This window comes from Pinus tabuliformis, chromosome 1_2 (genome assembly GCF_031772625.1).
Source record: "Pinus tabuliformis cultivar Carrire ecotype Pingquan chromosome 1_2, CPIR1, whole genome shotgun sequence".
Taxonomy (NCBI): Eukaryota; Viridiplantae; Streptophyta; class Pinopsida; order Pinales; family Pinaceae; genus Pinus; species Pinus tabuliformis.
The window spans coordinates 1,317,053,908-1,317,068,890 of record NC_142298.1 but is presented as its reverse complement, the minus strand read 5'-3'; the positions used below and the strand labels follow the sequence as shown (position 1 = coordinate 1,317,068,890).

The window sequence follows — 14,983 nt, the reverse complement described above, 5'->3', positions numbered from 1 at the left end:
TTAAATCAAGTTGCTCTTCTGAAGCATCTGCGCTGCCTTACTGGGAATAACTCAGCCTCCTTGTTGTTGCCTCTCTGGATCTAGAAAACCTCCTCCAGAGCATTGTATTTTCCCCTCACTATCTTTGCTTCGATCTCTGGCTCTCCGGCAACTGTTGTTGTTCTCTGGAAATCAATCTGCCAAGGAAATTGAATTGTTGAAGTGTCTTCTCCATCACCTCATCGATCCCTTCTTATATCTTCTTGTTGGGAATCCAATGGCTAAGATTAAATCTTAATCAATGGCTAAGATTAAATCTTAATCAATGGCTTAGATCATTTCTAGATCGATCCATGTGAGTTTCTAGAAAATTCTTACCTTGACTTAATTAATTCTGATTAATTAACCAGTTTTCCTAAGTTTAGACTTAGGAAACATTAAAAAATAGGTTAATAATCTAATTAAGTCATTTCTAGGTGGAATTTCCGGAAAAGATTTCTGGGTTTTGGAGATCTCATGTATTCTACCCTCTCCACCAAATTTCGTGGCTGGAACACACCTAATGCTACAAAAACTAACAGAGGAGTGTAGGATCTTGGTAATTAATGGTAATATTAAATTCTTAACTTTTTAACATTACCATTATTGTTTCAGGATGTTTGAAAATGGTTCCAACCTCATCGAACTTCGTATGGAGAAAGTAGAATTCCATATCCCATTCAGAATTCAGTAGACTCAATAATTCTCAGGATTTCACAACTGGCAAAATTATAGCATTTCCACCGTATTGCACAAAGATGAATTTGCATGGGATGAATGGTTACTTGGAATTATATTAATTATTATTTTTATATTTTATAATTTTAGACATGTCAATCCCTATGCTAGGGACCCTAATGTCCCCTGTACCCCCCTAAATTTTCCTCAAATTTGGGGATGCTCTCATGTCCCCCTTGTGCATCTCCCCACTCTCGCACTCCCTCGTCCCGAAAACTTAGTGGAACTGATCCAGATTGGATCATTATATTGTTTGTCATCCATCTCAATGTTTTCAAAGTGGAAAAGGTGGAGGAATTAACTCACAAAACCCTTTTTAACGATGGGACCCAGTTTGGCAAATTGGGGTCTGAAACCTTCCACGAACGTTTTAAGGCATCAAACAACTTTTTTGGGGGTAAAACTTTATCGCTTTAGCACAACACCTTTCTTTCCTATTCTACACACAACATTTCCAACAACGAAAGAATTGAGTCAATCAGAGTCTGTATGCGAAAGTTATGCCACTCAAAAGTTGACCTTCATGTTTTCACCACCATAATTCGAGAGGATGCCACATCAGCCCCCATAATTCATGGAAAAGGGGTTAGCCACATGATTATGATGAAGAAGATTTTAGAAGAGCCTATATTGTAATCTAGTTATGAGTTGAAGTAGTCAAAGCTAACCACTAGAAGGCTATCAGGTTGTGTCATAACCAGGCCACTAGAACAAAAGGGGTTCCATTCTTTCGATTGTAATTGTTCCATCGTTGAGCAAAAATAATCAAGCACACAGAGAGAAGATAGAGTACACAGAGAAAAAAGGGTTTCACATGAGATAGAACACACAGAGAGGATTTGTGCACTGTAGTAGCCCACAAGCCATAAGCCATATTTCTTTGTACTCGCATACATTTTTCTATTCACAGAAAGAGAGCAGAGCAGCCTCACCTTCCAGTTGGGTTTTTCTCCCGAAAGGGTTTCCTAGGTCATATCTTATGTCAAATGTGTGTGTGAGCTTTTTATTTCACTGTTCTCTATTTTCTACATAATTTTAACTAGTGTGCATACACTATTAATAGTAATCTATAGATCTATAAATCTAAAGAGAAATAAAATTGTAAAAGTGTAGATTTTGGAATTTTAAGTATAATTTTATCATATCTATCATGATGAACTGCCCAGTTGAATATCCACAACAATTTACAAATAAGGAACATAGCTTGACTCCCTTGAGAATGAAGAGAACTTTTACTTTTATTTTTATTTTTTATTTTTTTTCTGAAAATGAGAATATTGTTGAAGTTTCTAAGTTTATTAGTTAGAAACCCTCCATGTACTTTATCTGATTTATTCTTACCTACTTGTTATTTTCCTTAACAAGTTATTTACAATGTAAATACCAAAAATAAACACTAGTGCATGCTCAACATATTACAGATTAGCAACTAAAAGAAACAGAAACAAACACACCATATAACACCATTATTTTTGGACTAATGTCCCCGGAAAAACCCAATGTGGGAAAATCGGTGCAGCTATCTGAGGGTTTTCTTCTTAAGCAATATCAAAGTACAATCTGGGTGTCGAAACTGGCCTACCCAAAAGAGAATTTCCTTGGCAGTAATACCTCTCAGTTTCTGACAAATCTCATGGTTGAAACCCCGAATAAACCTTCTCGTAGCTACTCGGCACAAATCTGCCCCAGAAACCCCAGCGTTAGCCTCTCTCTGGACTACGTCAGCCCCTCTCTGTCCCACGTTGACCCTGCGTCAGTCCTCTAGCCCTCTGCGTCAGCGACGCAGGCCTCTCTAAGGGTCTGCGCAACTCCCGGCTGCCTCTGCGTGAGCCCTAGTTGGCTCTGCGTCACTCTCCCCGGCTACTGCGCTGCTCTCTCAACACTATCTCTGCCTCTCTGTCTTTTTGTACTCAAATTCCCCTCAGCTGCATCTCCCGATCACTAATTCTATCTCTCTTAGCAAACCCCGCTCTAGAGAATAGAATGACAGATCACTTTGGTGTGTTCTCCAAGTGACCCTCAAGCCTCCTCTTATACTTTTCTTGTTGACATCTCAACGGCCGAGATTAAGTCTCTAATCAACGGCTAAGATTAGATCTAGTTTGATCCATGTCTTTTGGACCATTCTAACACAGATTCATATTAATACACATTAATATTTTATTTTCCCTAAGTTTACACTTAGGGACTGCATTAAAAATATTAATTACTTTAATATCTCCTGATCTATTAAGAATCTGCCCAAACCCTTTCTGGGTATTAGAGATCTCATGTGCCCCAACCTCTCCACCAAATTTCGTGGCTAGAGCACATCCGATGCTACCCCAAATCAACACTCCCTCTTAGCGAGGATTGTGCTCTAGCAATACTCCTCACTGAGTATTACTCTAATCATCCGACATCGGTACTTGTGCTGATGCTAGGCCTGTTGCCCACCATCCTCTGCACTGTTGTATCCTGTACTGCTGCCCATGGTTCTGCCACTGCCACTGCTGCATCTGTACGACAGCTCCCTCTACATCTGTGCTGCTGCTGGTCCTTTCTCCCAGCACTGCATCCGCACTGCACCTCCTCTCATCATGTTGCATCGTGCTTCCCACTGCTGCGCAGCAACTCAATTACTAAGAAGTAAGTAACTGATCTCCCAATTTGACCTCTCTGTTGAGCTAGAGATACCCACTGATGTTGAAGCTCCCTCTACCACTGACAAGTGCTCCCTCTCTGACCTCTCCGCTGCTGCAACAACTCCCTGCATCTCGCACCATTGCACACCTCTTTGTGCCTTCCTGCACTGGTGCAACACTCTTGTGCCTCTCGCACTGTTGCAGCCTTCTAGCCTCGCGCTGTCTCAGGACTCTAGCACTGTAGCTCTCTCTGCTGCTCCATCCGCATCTATCTCTACTCGACTCAGCCAGTCCTACTACTCTTCGGGGCTCCCATAGCAAGGTCTAATCCAAGAGGTTGGGTACCTCGAGGATCCTGCCCCTCATCACTTGTAGTCTGCCTGACTACAGCTCGATGTCTCCCCACTTCCGCTCAAGTGGTGCATGTGCACTCATGGCACAGTCATCGTCTGTCAAAACTTCCTTCTCTACCCGTGCTAGCGCTGCCTTAGTCTCGGAAGACTCTCCCTTACTCTTCTTCCTTGGACACTAGGTCGCATAATGACCCAGCTCCCCATAGTGGAAGCACTTGATCTTGGAGAGATCTTTCTTCTTCCGCTTTTCCTGCTTTCCCTTAGATGCTAGGGCCACATCTTCCTCCTCCTGCTTGACTTTGATCCCCTTGTTGCTGCTACCCGTCTTCGACTGTCGTCTGATCTCTTCCTGGCGAAGAGTTGCCCACATCTCGTCCCAAGGTGGGAGAGTCCCTCTGCCCAGTATACTCTGGACAAACACCTCCCAGTCTTTTGAGACAGCATTCAGGGTTGTCCTCACCATCAGCTCCTGATCTGGTGTCGCCTCTATAGCAGTCAACTGATCTCGGATCTCATTCAGTCCTCCGAGGAAGGTGTCAATCAGTTCTCCCTTCTTCATCTGATACAACCTCAATTGATTCTCAAGCAGCATTCTTCTCTGCACAGAAGTATGCTGGTACAGCTTCTTGAGAGCCTCCCACATCTCAAATGTCATTTCCTTCTCGGCTATGTGTGGTACTACATGATCCTTGACCCCGTCAAGGATAATGCTCTTGGCCCTCGCCATCGCCTCCTCGTACTTGTCATTATCATTGGGGTCAACTGGGATAGCTATTACCTTCAAGGCGAAGTTCTTAACACGATTCCTGTCAAGTACGGATAAGATTATGGCCTTCCAGACTGCAATGTTTGATGCTCCGTCCAGTCTATCTTGGTCTCTTACTTTGTGTAGTGCCATGATGCTCCTCTACTTCCCTCCTGGAAGTTCTTTGTTCGACCCCTCTGAGTCTCTACTTCCCTTCTGGAAGTTGTCTTCTAGTGTTATAGATCTAATCCGGAAATACTATAGATCTGATATGAAAAATATAAATATACCCAAGAATAACAAGATAGAAATATATAGAAATGCTTCTTTATTATCAAACCCTTAAGGTAGGGCAACACCATACATGCACTCCTTAAGGAAGGAGAACACTCCACAAGCCATATACCTGTTCATACAATAATCCTTGACAATATTCCTTGACATGGAGTCTCTAGCCTTTATATAGGCCTCATACGTACAATTCCATGGGTCATTACCATGGTTCCCTCATACCATCAAACTAATACCATGGGCCCATTACATTATTACTAACTACCTGTGGTCCCTTACATGATATGGGTTAACCACCTTATTTATTACTATGGCCCACCCATTATTACCTTGAGTACCTCCCTTGGTACCCCATATTATCCCCCCTAGGTATATAACATTCCACCCCCCTTAGCATGTTTCGTCCCCGAAACATGGGAAGAACACAAATAATAAGATCTACTCAAAAGAGTAGTCCACTGGTACCATGCACGTGCATCTAGCCATCCAAGAGAAAGGTGAACCCTCGATCTCGCTGGTGCCTCGCTCGCTTGAGATGGAAGTTGATTGTGGTAGCTCTTTTGTGTTGATGTGTAGTAGGTGGATCTTCGCTCCTCTCTATCTATCCTGTGGGGGTTGTTGTCCGTGTGGCTAATTGGTTGCCATCTTGATGGTTGTCTTGCGGGGTGATGTGGGTGATGATATGTTGAAGTTTTAACCCACGATGGCTTTTTCTTTAATTCACCCTGTTGTGGTGCCTGTTGTGGTGTCTTCTTTTCCAATATGACTTCAACCACTGAGCCCTCCTCTGATGTATCAGCACCTGTAACCTTTTCTGCTTCAGCCTCTGTTTGTGTTTGATTTTCTATCATCACTGGCTCATCATCTAATATGTCAGACCCTGGAACATCTTCTCCTTCAGCCTCCTTGGACTCTACCTGTTTATTAATGGAAATATCCTGTAATGTAATTTTCTTCTTTTTATACCAGAGCTTCAGGAATTTCTTCTGTACATTAATATTGATAGTACTCACAGAGTCCATCCAAGGATATCCCAAAACAACATCCATATTATCCATCTCTGAAGTATAAAAATCACCATGCAACACATACTTATCCATAGAAATCTTCAAATCCTTATACACTTGAACATCCTTATCATCCACCTGTGTGTTTTCAATGTGTTTTGCTGGAACTTGCAATCTTTGCCAAATTAACATTGATAAAATTATGCTTGCAACTAGGGTTTATAGAAACGATGATCTTCTCCTTCTGAATCAATCCATGAACCTGCAATAAGGATATACCAGTATGAAATAGCCCCACATGTTTCTCCTTATCTTGTTTTCTGACATGAGACCATCTGTCTAAAAGTAATTTTTCAAATTCTTCATCGGGCAGGTTGTAACACTTCGTTTTGTTAAGTAATCCCCACCATGTGGCTGCCTCCTCTCTAAATAGCTCCACTACCCACCATTTCCAATTGTTTTTCCATAATGATTTCTGTTTTTTTATGTATTCTTCAATAGTAGGACCATTATCGTTTCCTGTAAAACCTAGACCTGCCATGAAGAGGGTTTTGAACAAACTTGGCGAAAATTTGAAATTGTCACAATTTAATCAATATTGCTCAGAATCCCTATTATGATCTGTTTTCATAAATGAAACAATCATTCTGCATCTACCCATGTGATAGAAATCTTGATCCAGGCACTGGAATGTCAAATCTGTGCTGCAAATCTCCCGCCGTCACCAAAATTTATGCAAAAAGCGCTGATTTTAAATCAGCTATATCTCTCTCATCCGGACTCCGATTCGACCGATTTTTTTTTTGAAATCGGGTATTTTTTCACATATAATCCAGATCTGCGTCGCAAACTCGCTGCCCTGAAAATTTGTCTGCAACCCCACTGATTTTTAAATCAGCGATATCTCCTTCATCCGGACTCCGATTCGACCGATTATTTTTTTGAAATCCGGTATTTTTCACAAAGAATCCAGATCTACAATTAGATTTTGCAGATCTTGCACCAAAATATACAGATCTGATCTGCAAACTCGCCGCCCCCGAAATCCTACAAAAAATTAAAAAATAAATAAATAAAATAAAACAAAATAAAATAAATAAATAAATTCTCCACTTTTGTGCCCAAGAAAGTGCTCTGATACCACTTGTGGCTCCGATACCACTTGTTATAGCTCTGATACCACTTTTCATAGCTCTAACCTAGAAATATATGATAATAGAAATAAACCCAAGAATAATAAGATTGAAATAGATAGAAATGGTTCTCTTTATTGATCAAAATTAAAACCCTTAAGGTAGGGCAACACCATACATTCACTCCTTAAGGAAGGAGAACACTCCACAAGCCATATGCCTGTTCATACAATATTCCTTGACAATTCCTTGACATGGAATCTCTAGCCTCTATATAGGCCTCATACATAAAATACCATGGGTCATTACCATGGTTCCCTCATACCATCAACTAATACCATGGGCCCATTACATTATTACTAACTACTTGTGGTCCCTTACATGATATGGGTTAACCACCTTATTTATTACTATGGCCCATCCCATTATTACATTATTACCTTGGGTACCTCCCTTGGTACCCCATATTATCCCCCCTAGGTATATAACATCTAGACTCCCTCTGAGTCCTGATTTCCTTCCTGGAAATTTTTCTGTCACTGTCGAGATGCCCTCTACTTTGACTGTCTTATGCAACCGCACCACTGATCTGGGTTCCTCGGCTAGAAACCCTCGGTAGCAACTCCTCTGGCCTTGCTCTGTTAGGTATTGTTCTGACTACAGTACCTCACCAGCTCCACTCTGCAATATTCCTGCAGCCTTCTAAACCCCAACAACCTAAAGGTGAGAGCTCCTAGGCTCTACGCAATCCCAGCACCAGCAACTCGACCTCCTCAGCCAACTGCGTCAGCCCTCCCAGCTACTGCATGGCTCTGCATGAGGCTTCTTTTGCCTTCCTTAGCCTCTGCGTTGCCTCTTCTTGGCTCACCCTTGATGACGCAGGCATTGCGTCACCCTTCCTTGTTGTTGCTCTGCTAGAAACAGCATCTGTCACCTCGGGATAGTTGTTTTCTGTTGCTATTACTCTGCTCGGCTGATGTCCTTTAGTCCTCCTGTGATCTGCAATCACGCTCTGATACCATGTTGAAATTTCTAAGTTTACTTAGTTAGAAACCCTCCATGCACATTATCTCATTTATTACTACCTACTTGTTATTTTCGTAAACAAGTTATTTACAATGTAAATACTAAAAATAAACACTAGTGCATGCTCAACATATTACAGATCAGCAACTAAAAGAAACAGAAACAAACACACTATATGACACCATTATTTTTGGACTAATGTCCCCGAAAAAACCCAATGTGGAAAAACCGGTGCAGCTATCTGAGGGTTTTCTTATTAAGCAATATCAAAGTACAATCTAGGTGCCAAAACTGGCCTATCCAACAGAGAATTTCCTTGGCAGTAATACCTCTCAGTCTCTGACAAATCTCTTGGCTGAAACCCCAGATAAACCTTTCAGTAGCTACTCAGCACAAATCTGCCCTAGAAACCCCAGCGTCAGCCTCTCTCTGGACTGCGTCAACCTCTCTCTAGACTGCGTCAGCCCCTCTCTGTCCCACGTTGGCCCTGCATCACCTCAGATGGGTCTGCGTCAGCCGTAAAAGACCCTACGTCAGCGCTCTGGCCCTCTGCATCAGCAACGCTAGCCTCTCTGAGGGTCTGCGCAGCTCCCGGCTGCCTCTGCGTTGCCCTACGTGAGCCCTGGCTAGCTCTGCGTCACTCTCCCCAGCTACTGCGCTGCTCTCCCGGCACTATCTCTGCCTCTCTATCTTTCCGTACTCAAATGCCCCTCAACTGCATCTCCCGATCACTAATTCTATCTCTCTTAGCAAACCCCGCTCTAGAGAATAGAATGAAAGATCACTCTGGTGTGTTCTCCAAGTGACCCTCAAGCCTCCTCTTATACTTTTCCTGTTGACATAACGGTTGAGATTATGTCCCTAATCAATGGCTAAGATTAGATCTAGCTTGATCCATGTCTTTTGGACCATTCTAACACATATTCATATTAATACACATTAATATTTTATTTTCCCTAAGTTTACACTTAGGGACTCCATTAAAAATATTAATTATTTTAATATCTCCTGATTTGTTTAGAATCTACCCAAACCCTTTCTGGGTATTGGAGATCTTATGTGCCCCAACCTCTCCACCAAATTTCGTGGCTAGAGCACGTCCGATGCTACCCCAAATCAACAAATACTTACACTGAGTATGCACAGCAAACACTACTCAACTATATTGTGGGCTAGATTCCTCCAGAGGCCTTCGTTAAAGTTTGGAGGAACCTTGTGGTTACAGTCCTATAGAACACATAACCAAAGTGGAGGCTTTTTTCTTGATCAAAAAACTTGTGAATTTATTGTCACTTGTGGAACCTAAGTTGCAGGAATACCCTGGTTGTGTTTTTCCAATGGTCCCAGATCTTCTCTACAGGAAAGTGTGCAGAGCTTCACTATCCCATATCAATCAAATCTTCGGTCCTTCCAATGCAATATTGGCACTTCAAACTACATCTCTAAGCCTCTATGTGATTTTATTGGGCGTGACTTGATAAGGTTCTACAGTCACTATCAACAGAAATGGATTTGTGCACATGTAAGATTTTGTGAGGACATTAAGGAATATGTGCTCATCCAGTTTGTAAGAAAACGTTTTGTTGCCTAATTCACCAAATCAAACTCCCCAAAACTCGTTTCAAGGGTCAAAGCCCTAACCAAAAAAATCAAGGGTTGTCCACAGTGTTTTACAAAACAGTTGACTCCAACTCAGACATGGTGAAGTTGACCAAGTCAACTATCATCTATAACGACTCAGCCTCCTAAACAGAGCAGGGAGTCGGGACCAATTTGATACTAAATTGACCGATTTAGTGTACCACTTAGCCAATTTGGTACCAAACCAGTCCAACTTGACCGACTCCATACCTACTCATCAAAGTCAATTTGATTTGGTGCCCTACAAGCCATGGCACAAAGTTTGAGGAAAAAAATCTTTTTTTAATCTATACCCAAAAATAAAGTCTATTGACCTAAACCCTAAAAGCACATTATATAGAGAACCCCCCTTTTCTAGCTAATGTTTTACCAAAATACATAGTCGAGAGACCAAGTTGACCTCTTGGAGACTAAAACGTTCATATATGTCTTGATACCAAATCTCAGGTGTTAACACCCAAACATGCAAGAGGTATGGGAGTTGGAGCTACAAAGATCCTTACATATATTTTTATGCATAATAATTCATTAAGGGTATTGTTGAGGCATCTCCACTTTCCCAGTGGAAAAATTGCATATTTGGAGGCATGTTCATCTTCATGGGCACCTCTCACATCATTCAAGGCATGTTCTACATATTTGGACATAGATTATGAGGTATTAGCACCCTCCACAAGCCATTATGGTGGAATGCTTGCTTGGATGAGGACACATGGCACATGAAACCCATATGCATGGTCAAACAACCATTTTTCCGTAAATTGGCATTCATCCAGGCAAGAACTTAGGGAGAAGGAGACCAAGTCGTTGAGTCAGCCCCATATTTCAGCTCACAAGTGGCACCAAAAACATATTTAAAATCACTATTTAGACTTCCTTTGATTCATAACCCAATCTTTAAGGTAGCATTCAACCTTTGAAGTGCATACATGGCACACTTGCCAAGAATTAATCTCTTTAGTGGAGCACTCAGCCTTTTGGGCTCACACATGGCATATCTAACCACATGAAATATGCATTGAATGCTTATCTAGTGGAGCATCCCACTTCTAGGGAGTTCTAGATCATTCTATTAATATTTATTTCATAAGAAGTTGCAAGAGAAGCCTATAAAAGGAGGTATTTTCCATTTGGCATTGTGTGTTTTCATTGTGGAGAAAAGCCCTAGACCATTAAGCTGAAAATCAAAGATATCTTGTGCAGGTCTGAAGCTTCACTGAGATAATATTCAGGGCAGCAATCATCAATTGTAAGGTTATTAATGTATCTTGTTTTCCTCTCTTCTATGCTGGAAGTTTTTCTACTGTTGTAAGGTCTATTTTTCAGGATAAGAGGCCTGAAAGTGACTCTTTGCCCTCTCAAAGACCCTTAATTTCAGATATAGATTATGCCATGTACCTGGACTATTTTTCCAATAAAAAGCTGTCTTTTACTGCATATTTTGGAATCTGATGTTATGTGATGAAATAATATTATAATAAAAGTACTGTCTCAACTTTATGAGCTTAGTGCGCTGGCTGGAGTTTGAATATGCAGCACTGTAATAACTAAGAAGGCCTGCTGTATTGTGCATCTTTATTGGGTGAATAATGTGTATTATCAGACATTCGATATCACAAAGTGTTTTGACTCCATTGACCGAAGATTAGGCATTAATCTACTTCAATCCACCCCCATATATCCATTGCATATAACAAGCTCTTAGATCAGTAAAATCTAATTTTATTTTAAAATTTAATAAGAACTGATTTAGCAATCTCATTTAGGGAAACCTTCCTCGTGCCAGCGGAGAGCCAGCCTAAAGTGAGAGAGGTGTCCATTGAGTGATAATGGGTGGAACCTCTAAGTTGCCGTAAGCTCGCTACTTTATTGTTGGACTTGAATTATCTCACAAACGCAGGTTTGGAACGGGAGGTAACACCAGGCATCTCATGGCCAATCAAATTACCATTGTCAAAAGTTAGATATTACTTGTCATGCAGCCCACACTCTTTTAAGCAGGATATGAACCAGAAAGCATGAAGATTTTAGCATTACCGATTATGTCACATAGAAGAAAGGTATCATTACTACCCTACATGTGTTGAGCATTTTGGATTCAGTGACTGAATAAATTTTACTATCCTGGATTCAGAAAAGCCTATTAATGTATGACACGGGAAAAAAAATGAAAGCATCTCGAGTACAAACACTGATGTCATGACCTTCCCATCATTTCTTCGCTTATTTTATATAACACTAAACGCTAGAGAAAACACAAAAGTATTTACTATTCTTGAAGAACATGGTTACATTCAATGTAAGATAAGCATTATGTGTGTGTGTTCCAGAAAATAATGAAACAGAAAATGAAGAGACCTCTGCTTTAGCACTCCTCGAAACCCGGGCACATTAGTAGTGTAACAGACAATCCCCACATCGGCTTCCTCTGCCATTGTTGTTAAGTATTCTGAACCCTGTTCTATGAAGGGAAGCTTTCCTCCGTTGTGCTTCGTATCTGCAAATGCAACAGAGGAGTTAAAACCCATGTAAGCCCCAATTCTAAGTAGAAAGCCGCATGGTTTACAAAGCTGCTGCCATGCTTTTATGCATTTCTGAGATCCACTTGTTATATTCTGCTAGTATTTTCAAAACCCACATGAAATATGCACGAGTAAACAATGATAAATATGTACCTCTAGTGCGAGGGTAGTACTGGTAAGACAGTGAAGAGTTTCTCGTCGAGAATGATAGTTGATATGGTTTTAGAGTTGGGTTCCCTTCCAAACGCGGGAGAAACGTATATGCGAGACGAGACAATGAAATGAAGCATGTGCCAACCTCAATAGAACAAACACTGGATTATGGCACGGAGTGAGTAACTTTGAAAACCTTCGATGCTATATATTGATAAGGGTTTAAGGGAAGGTTCAACTTTGTTGCTATAAAGTTTAAACCATCAATTTTGTGTAGGGGAAGGTATTAATTTAGAAATGAAATGATATTTTAAGGTTTATGAAACTAAAAATAGTCTATGAGACTATTAGTTTTCTGTTTTTCGGTTTTTGCAATTCAATTTTTTTCCGATTTAAATTGATGATGAGCTGGCTCAACCCTCCAACAATCCCCTCGCTAAAAAGATAATGCCAATAAACTGATGCTAACATGTTCTCATAACTTTTTCTAATGTCTTTGAATGCATCACATTCCAAAATGAAATATTTTTCCGATTCCACAGCTCCAGACGTGCAAAATGTACACATTCGTTCTTCCCAAGCTTCTTTAGGCCTTTTCCACTGCCCTGTTTCACACCGAAGTTTATGCGAGTTGGTCCTTAATTGAGCAATAAGAACCTTTGCCCTCCATGAAATGCTAGCTCCAATGAACTCTTTTTGTTGTAGATCGCACTTGGGTTGAATTCCTCAATGTAGTACTTCTTCTTTCTACCCAACTTTTTTCCCAATACCTTTTTACGAAACTTCTCCATAACAAAATCCTTTAGCTCCTTGCTATTTGTAGGACAGGCATTAAGGTAGATATTCCATTTTTGCATCCATGTGTAGTTTGTTTCATCCATGTTTTCTTTCTTTCACTCATGCCTTCATTGAAGATAACATTAGGCCATCTACCTACTCTCATTTGCTCAATTCTTTTTAGATATCTTATGAGTCGCACCATAGCAATTGCTTCAATGGGTTGCTCTTGTTTCACTCAACATAATCTCATAACGTACTAAACTCTTTATTTTAAACTTGCTCATGATCAAGTGTTTTCGGATTTTCTCAATTTGTTTCCATTTTGAGACGGGGGTGCTGCTAGCCCACAATTCACACCCATATAGCATCACTCGACAAACTAGGAGTCCAAAAAACACTTTAACCATTTTCCAGTCCCATAACTCTGCCTCTCTAGACCTATTTTGAAGAGAATATAAGGCTTTCCACCCTCCTAAACTTCTCTTCTTTCTACAATCCTCCCAATTGAGTTTGTTGTTGAAATCAATCCTGAGGTACTTGTACTCATTTACTTCTTCAAGAATGTTGTCTTCAAAGAAGAAAGTATGTTGCTCTACTTCCTTTTATTAGAGAAAAACATTATTTTGGTATTGCTAGTATTGACTTGCATCCCCATTGCTCTACAAAAATGCTCAAGGGCATATAAGTGCATTTGCAATCCATGGGTCAATTTAGAAATCAATATAATATCATCAGCATATAAAAGAAGCTTTATCGCAAATTCCCCCAACAGAACACCATCTCCACCTTGCAGATTTAGCTACTCTTCCAATTTATCAATATATAAACCAAAAAGAGTAGGGGATAAAGGACAACCTCACTTGACTCCAATGTCACTTCTAAAGCTTTCTAAAATACCAGATGAGGTTCTAATTTTGATAATGCACAGGAATTTCAAGTTCTTCCATTCTACGCCACAACTTATCTCTAGGGATTGTGTCAAATGCTTTTTTGAAGTCAACAAAGCAACAAAATACTTCTTCTTTGTCCTCCCAAACCTTTTCAACAATGTGTCTCAACGTGATACCATGCTCCACTGTAGAATGCTTCAGCCTAAAACCTATTTGTCCTCTTGCCCTCTTTTCTTTTACTTATGCCCACTTACTAACTATGTTTTCTACCATGCTGCTGAAAAGCTTTGCAAACAAAGGATTGATCATAATTGTTTTATAGTTGGATGGATTATTAATGTCTCCACTTTTAAAAAGGGGTATTGCTAGGTTAGTTGTCCAATCTCTTGGGAATCCTTATTGAATGATGTCGTTGAATATTTCCATGACGTGTGGTGCAAGAGTGTTCATTCCCCATTTTAGATACTCTACTTGAAGTTCAACCAAGTCCTTTGCCTTTCCTATTTTCAGCTTCTTAATTCCATTCTCCACCTCCTATAACGTGAAGAGCTTTGAAGTTGTGTTGATCATAGGGGGGCTTTACCTCAAATTCTCTCTCATAGAGTTGTATTGCATATTCAAACCATTGATTGGTTGTAATATTATTTTCAAATTGCTTCTTCCTTGGTTGCAGTTCTTGCCAAAAAAGCTTTGGATTATTCTTTCTTAAATATATTAACTCTTCTCTCCTTGTTTGCATGAACTCATCTTTTTTCTTTTTTAGTATTTGCTTATATAACTTTACATGCATCTTCTCCTTTGCTTCCTTTTTCAAGATTCTCCTTGCCATTTTGCATTCCTCATCAAACCAAGCATTTATAGGAAAACAATTTGATTTTGATTTCCTATTTTTTGCTCTTTTGCACTTCTTAAGTGCACTTTGAATTATATTTGTTAAGTCATGACTATTGAAGCTTTTGAAACCGATTTTCTCCTTCTGAATTAATCTCTCTAACATTGTCTTGAATATAGTACAATTTTCTTGTGTTAGAAGAATTTTGCCCCTTAATAGTGGTTGTCAAG

The 14,983-nt window shown here is 40.2% G+C and overlaps 1 protein-coding gene across 1 annotated transcript in view; it reads right to left on the bottom strand.

Annotated features, from left to right (window-relative positions):
• Positions 1-12,461, bottom strand: part of LOC149211073 (multisubstrate pseudouridine synthase 7-like) — a 405,145-nt gene extending 392,684 nt beyond the window's left edge. The window contains exons 1-2 of the mRNA XM_089396894.1: positions 12,252-12,461; positions 11,935-12,073 (exon numbers count right to left, since the gene is read on the bottom strand). Of these exons, the coding sequence (XP_089253020.1) occupies positions 11,935-12,011 (77 nt within the window). The 5' untranslated portion in view covers positions 12,012-12,073; positions 12,252-12,461. The remainder of the gene's footprint in view (positions 1-11,934; positions 12,074-12,251) is intronic.
• Between the last annotated feature and the right edge of the window lie 2,522 nt (positions 12,462-14,983).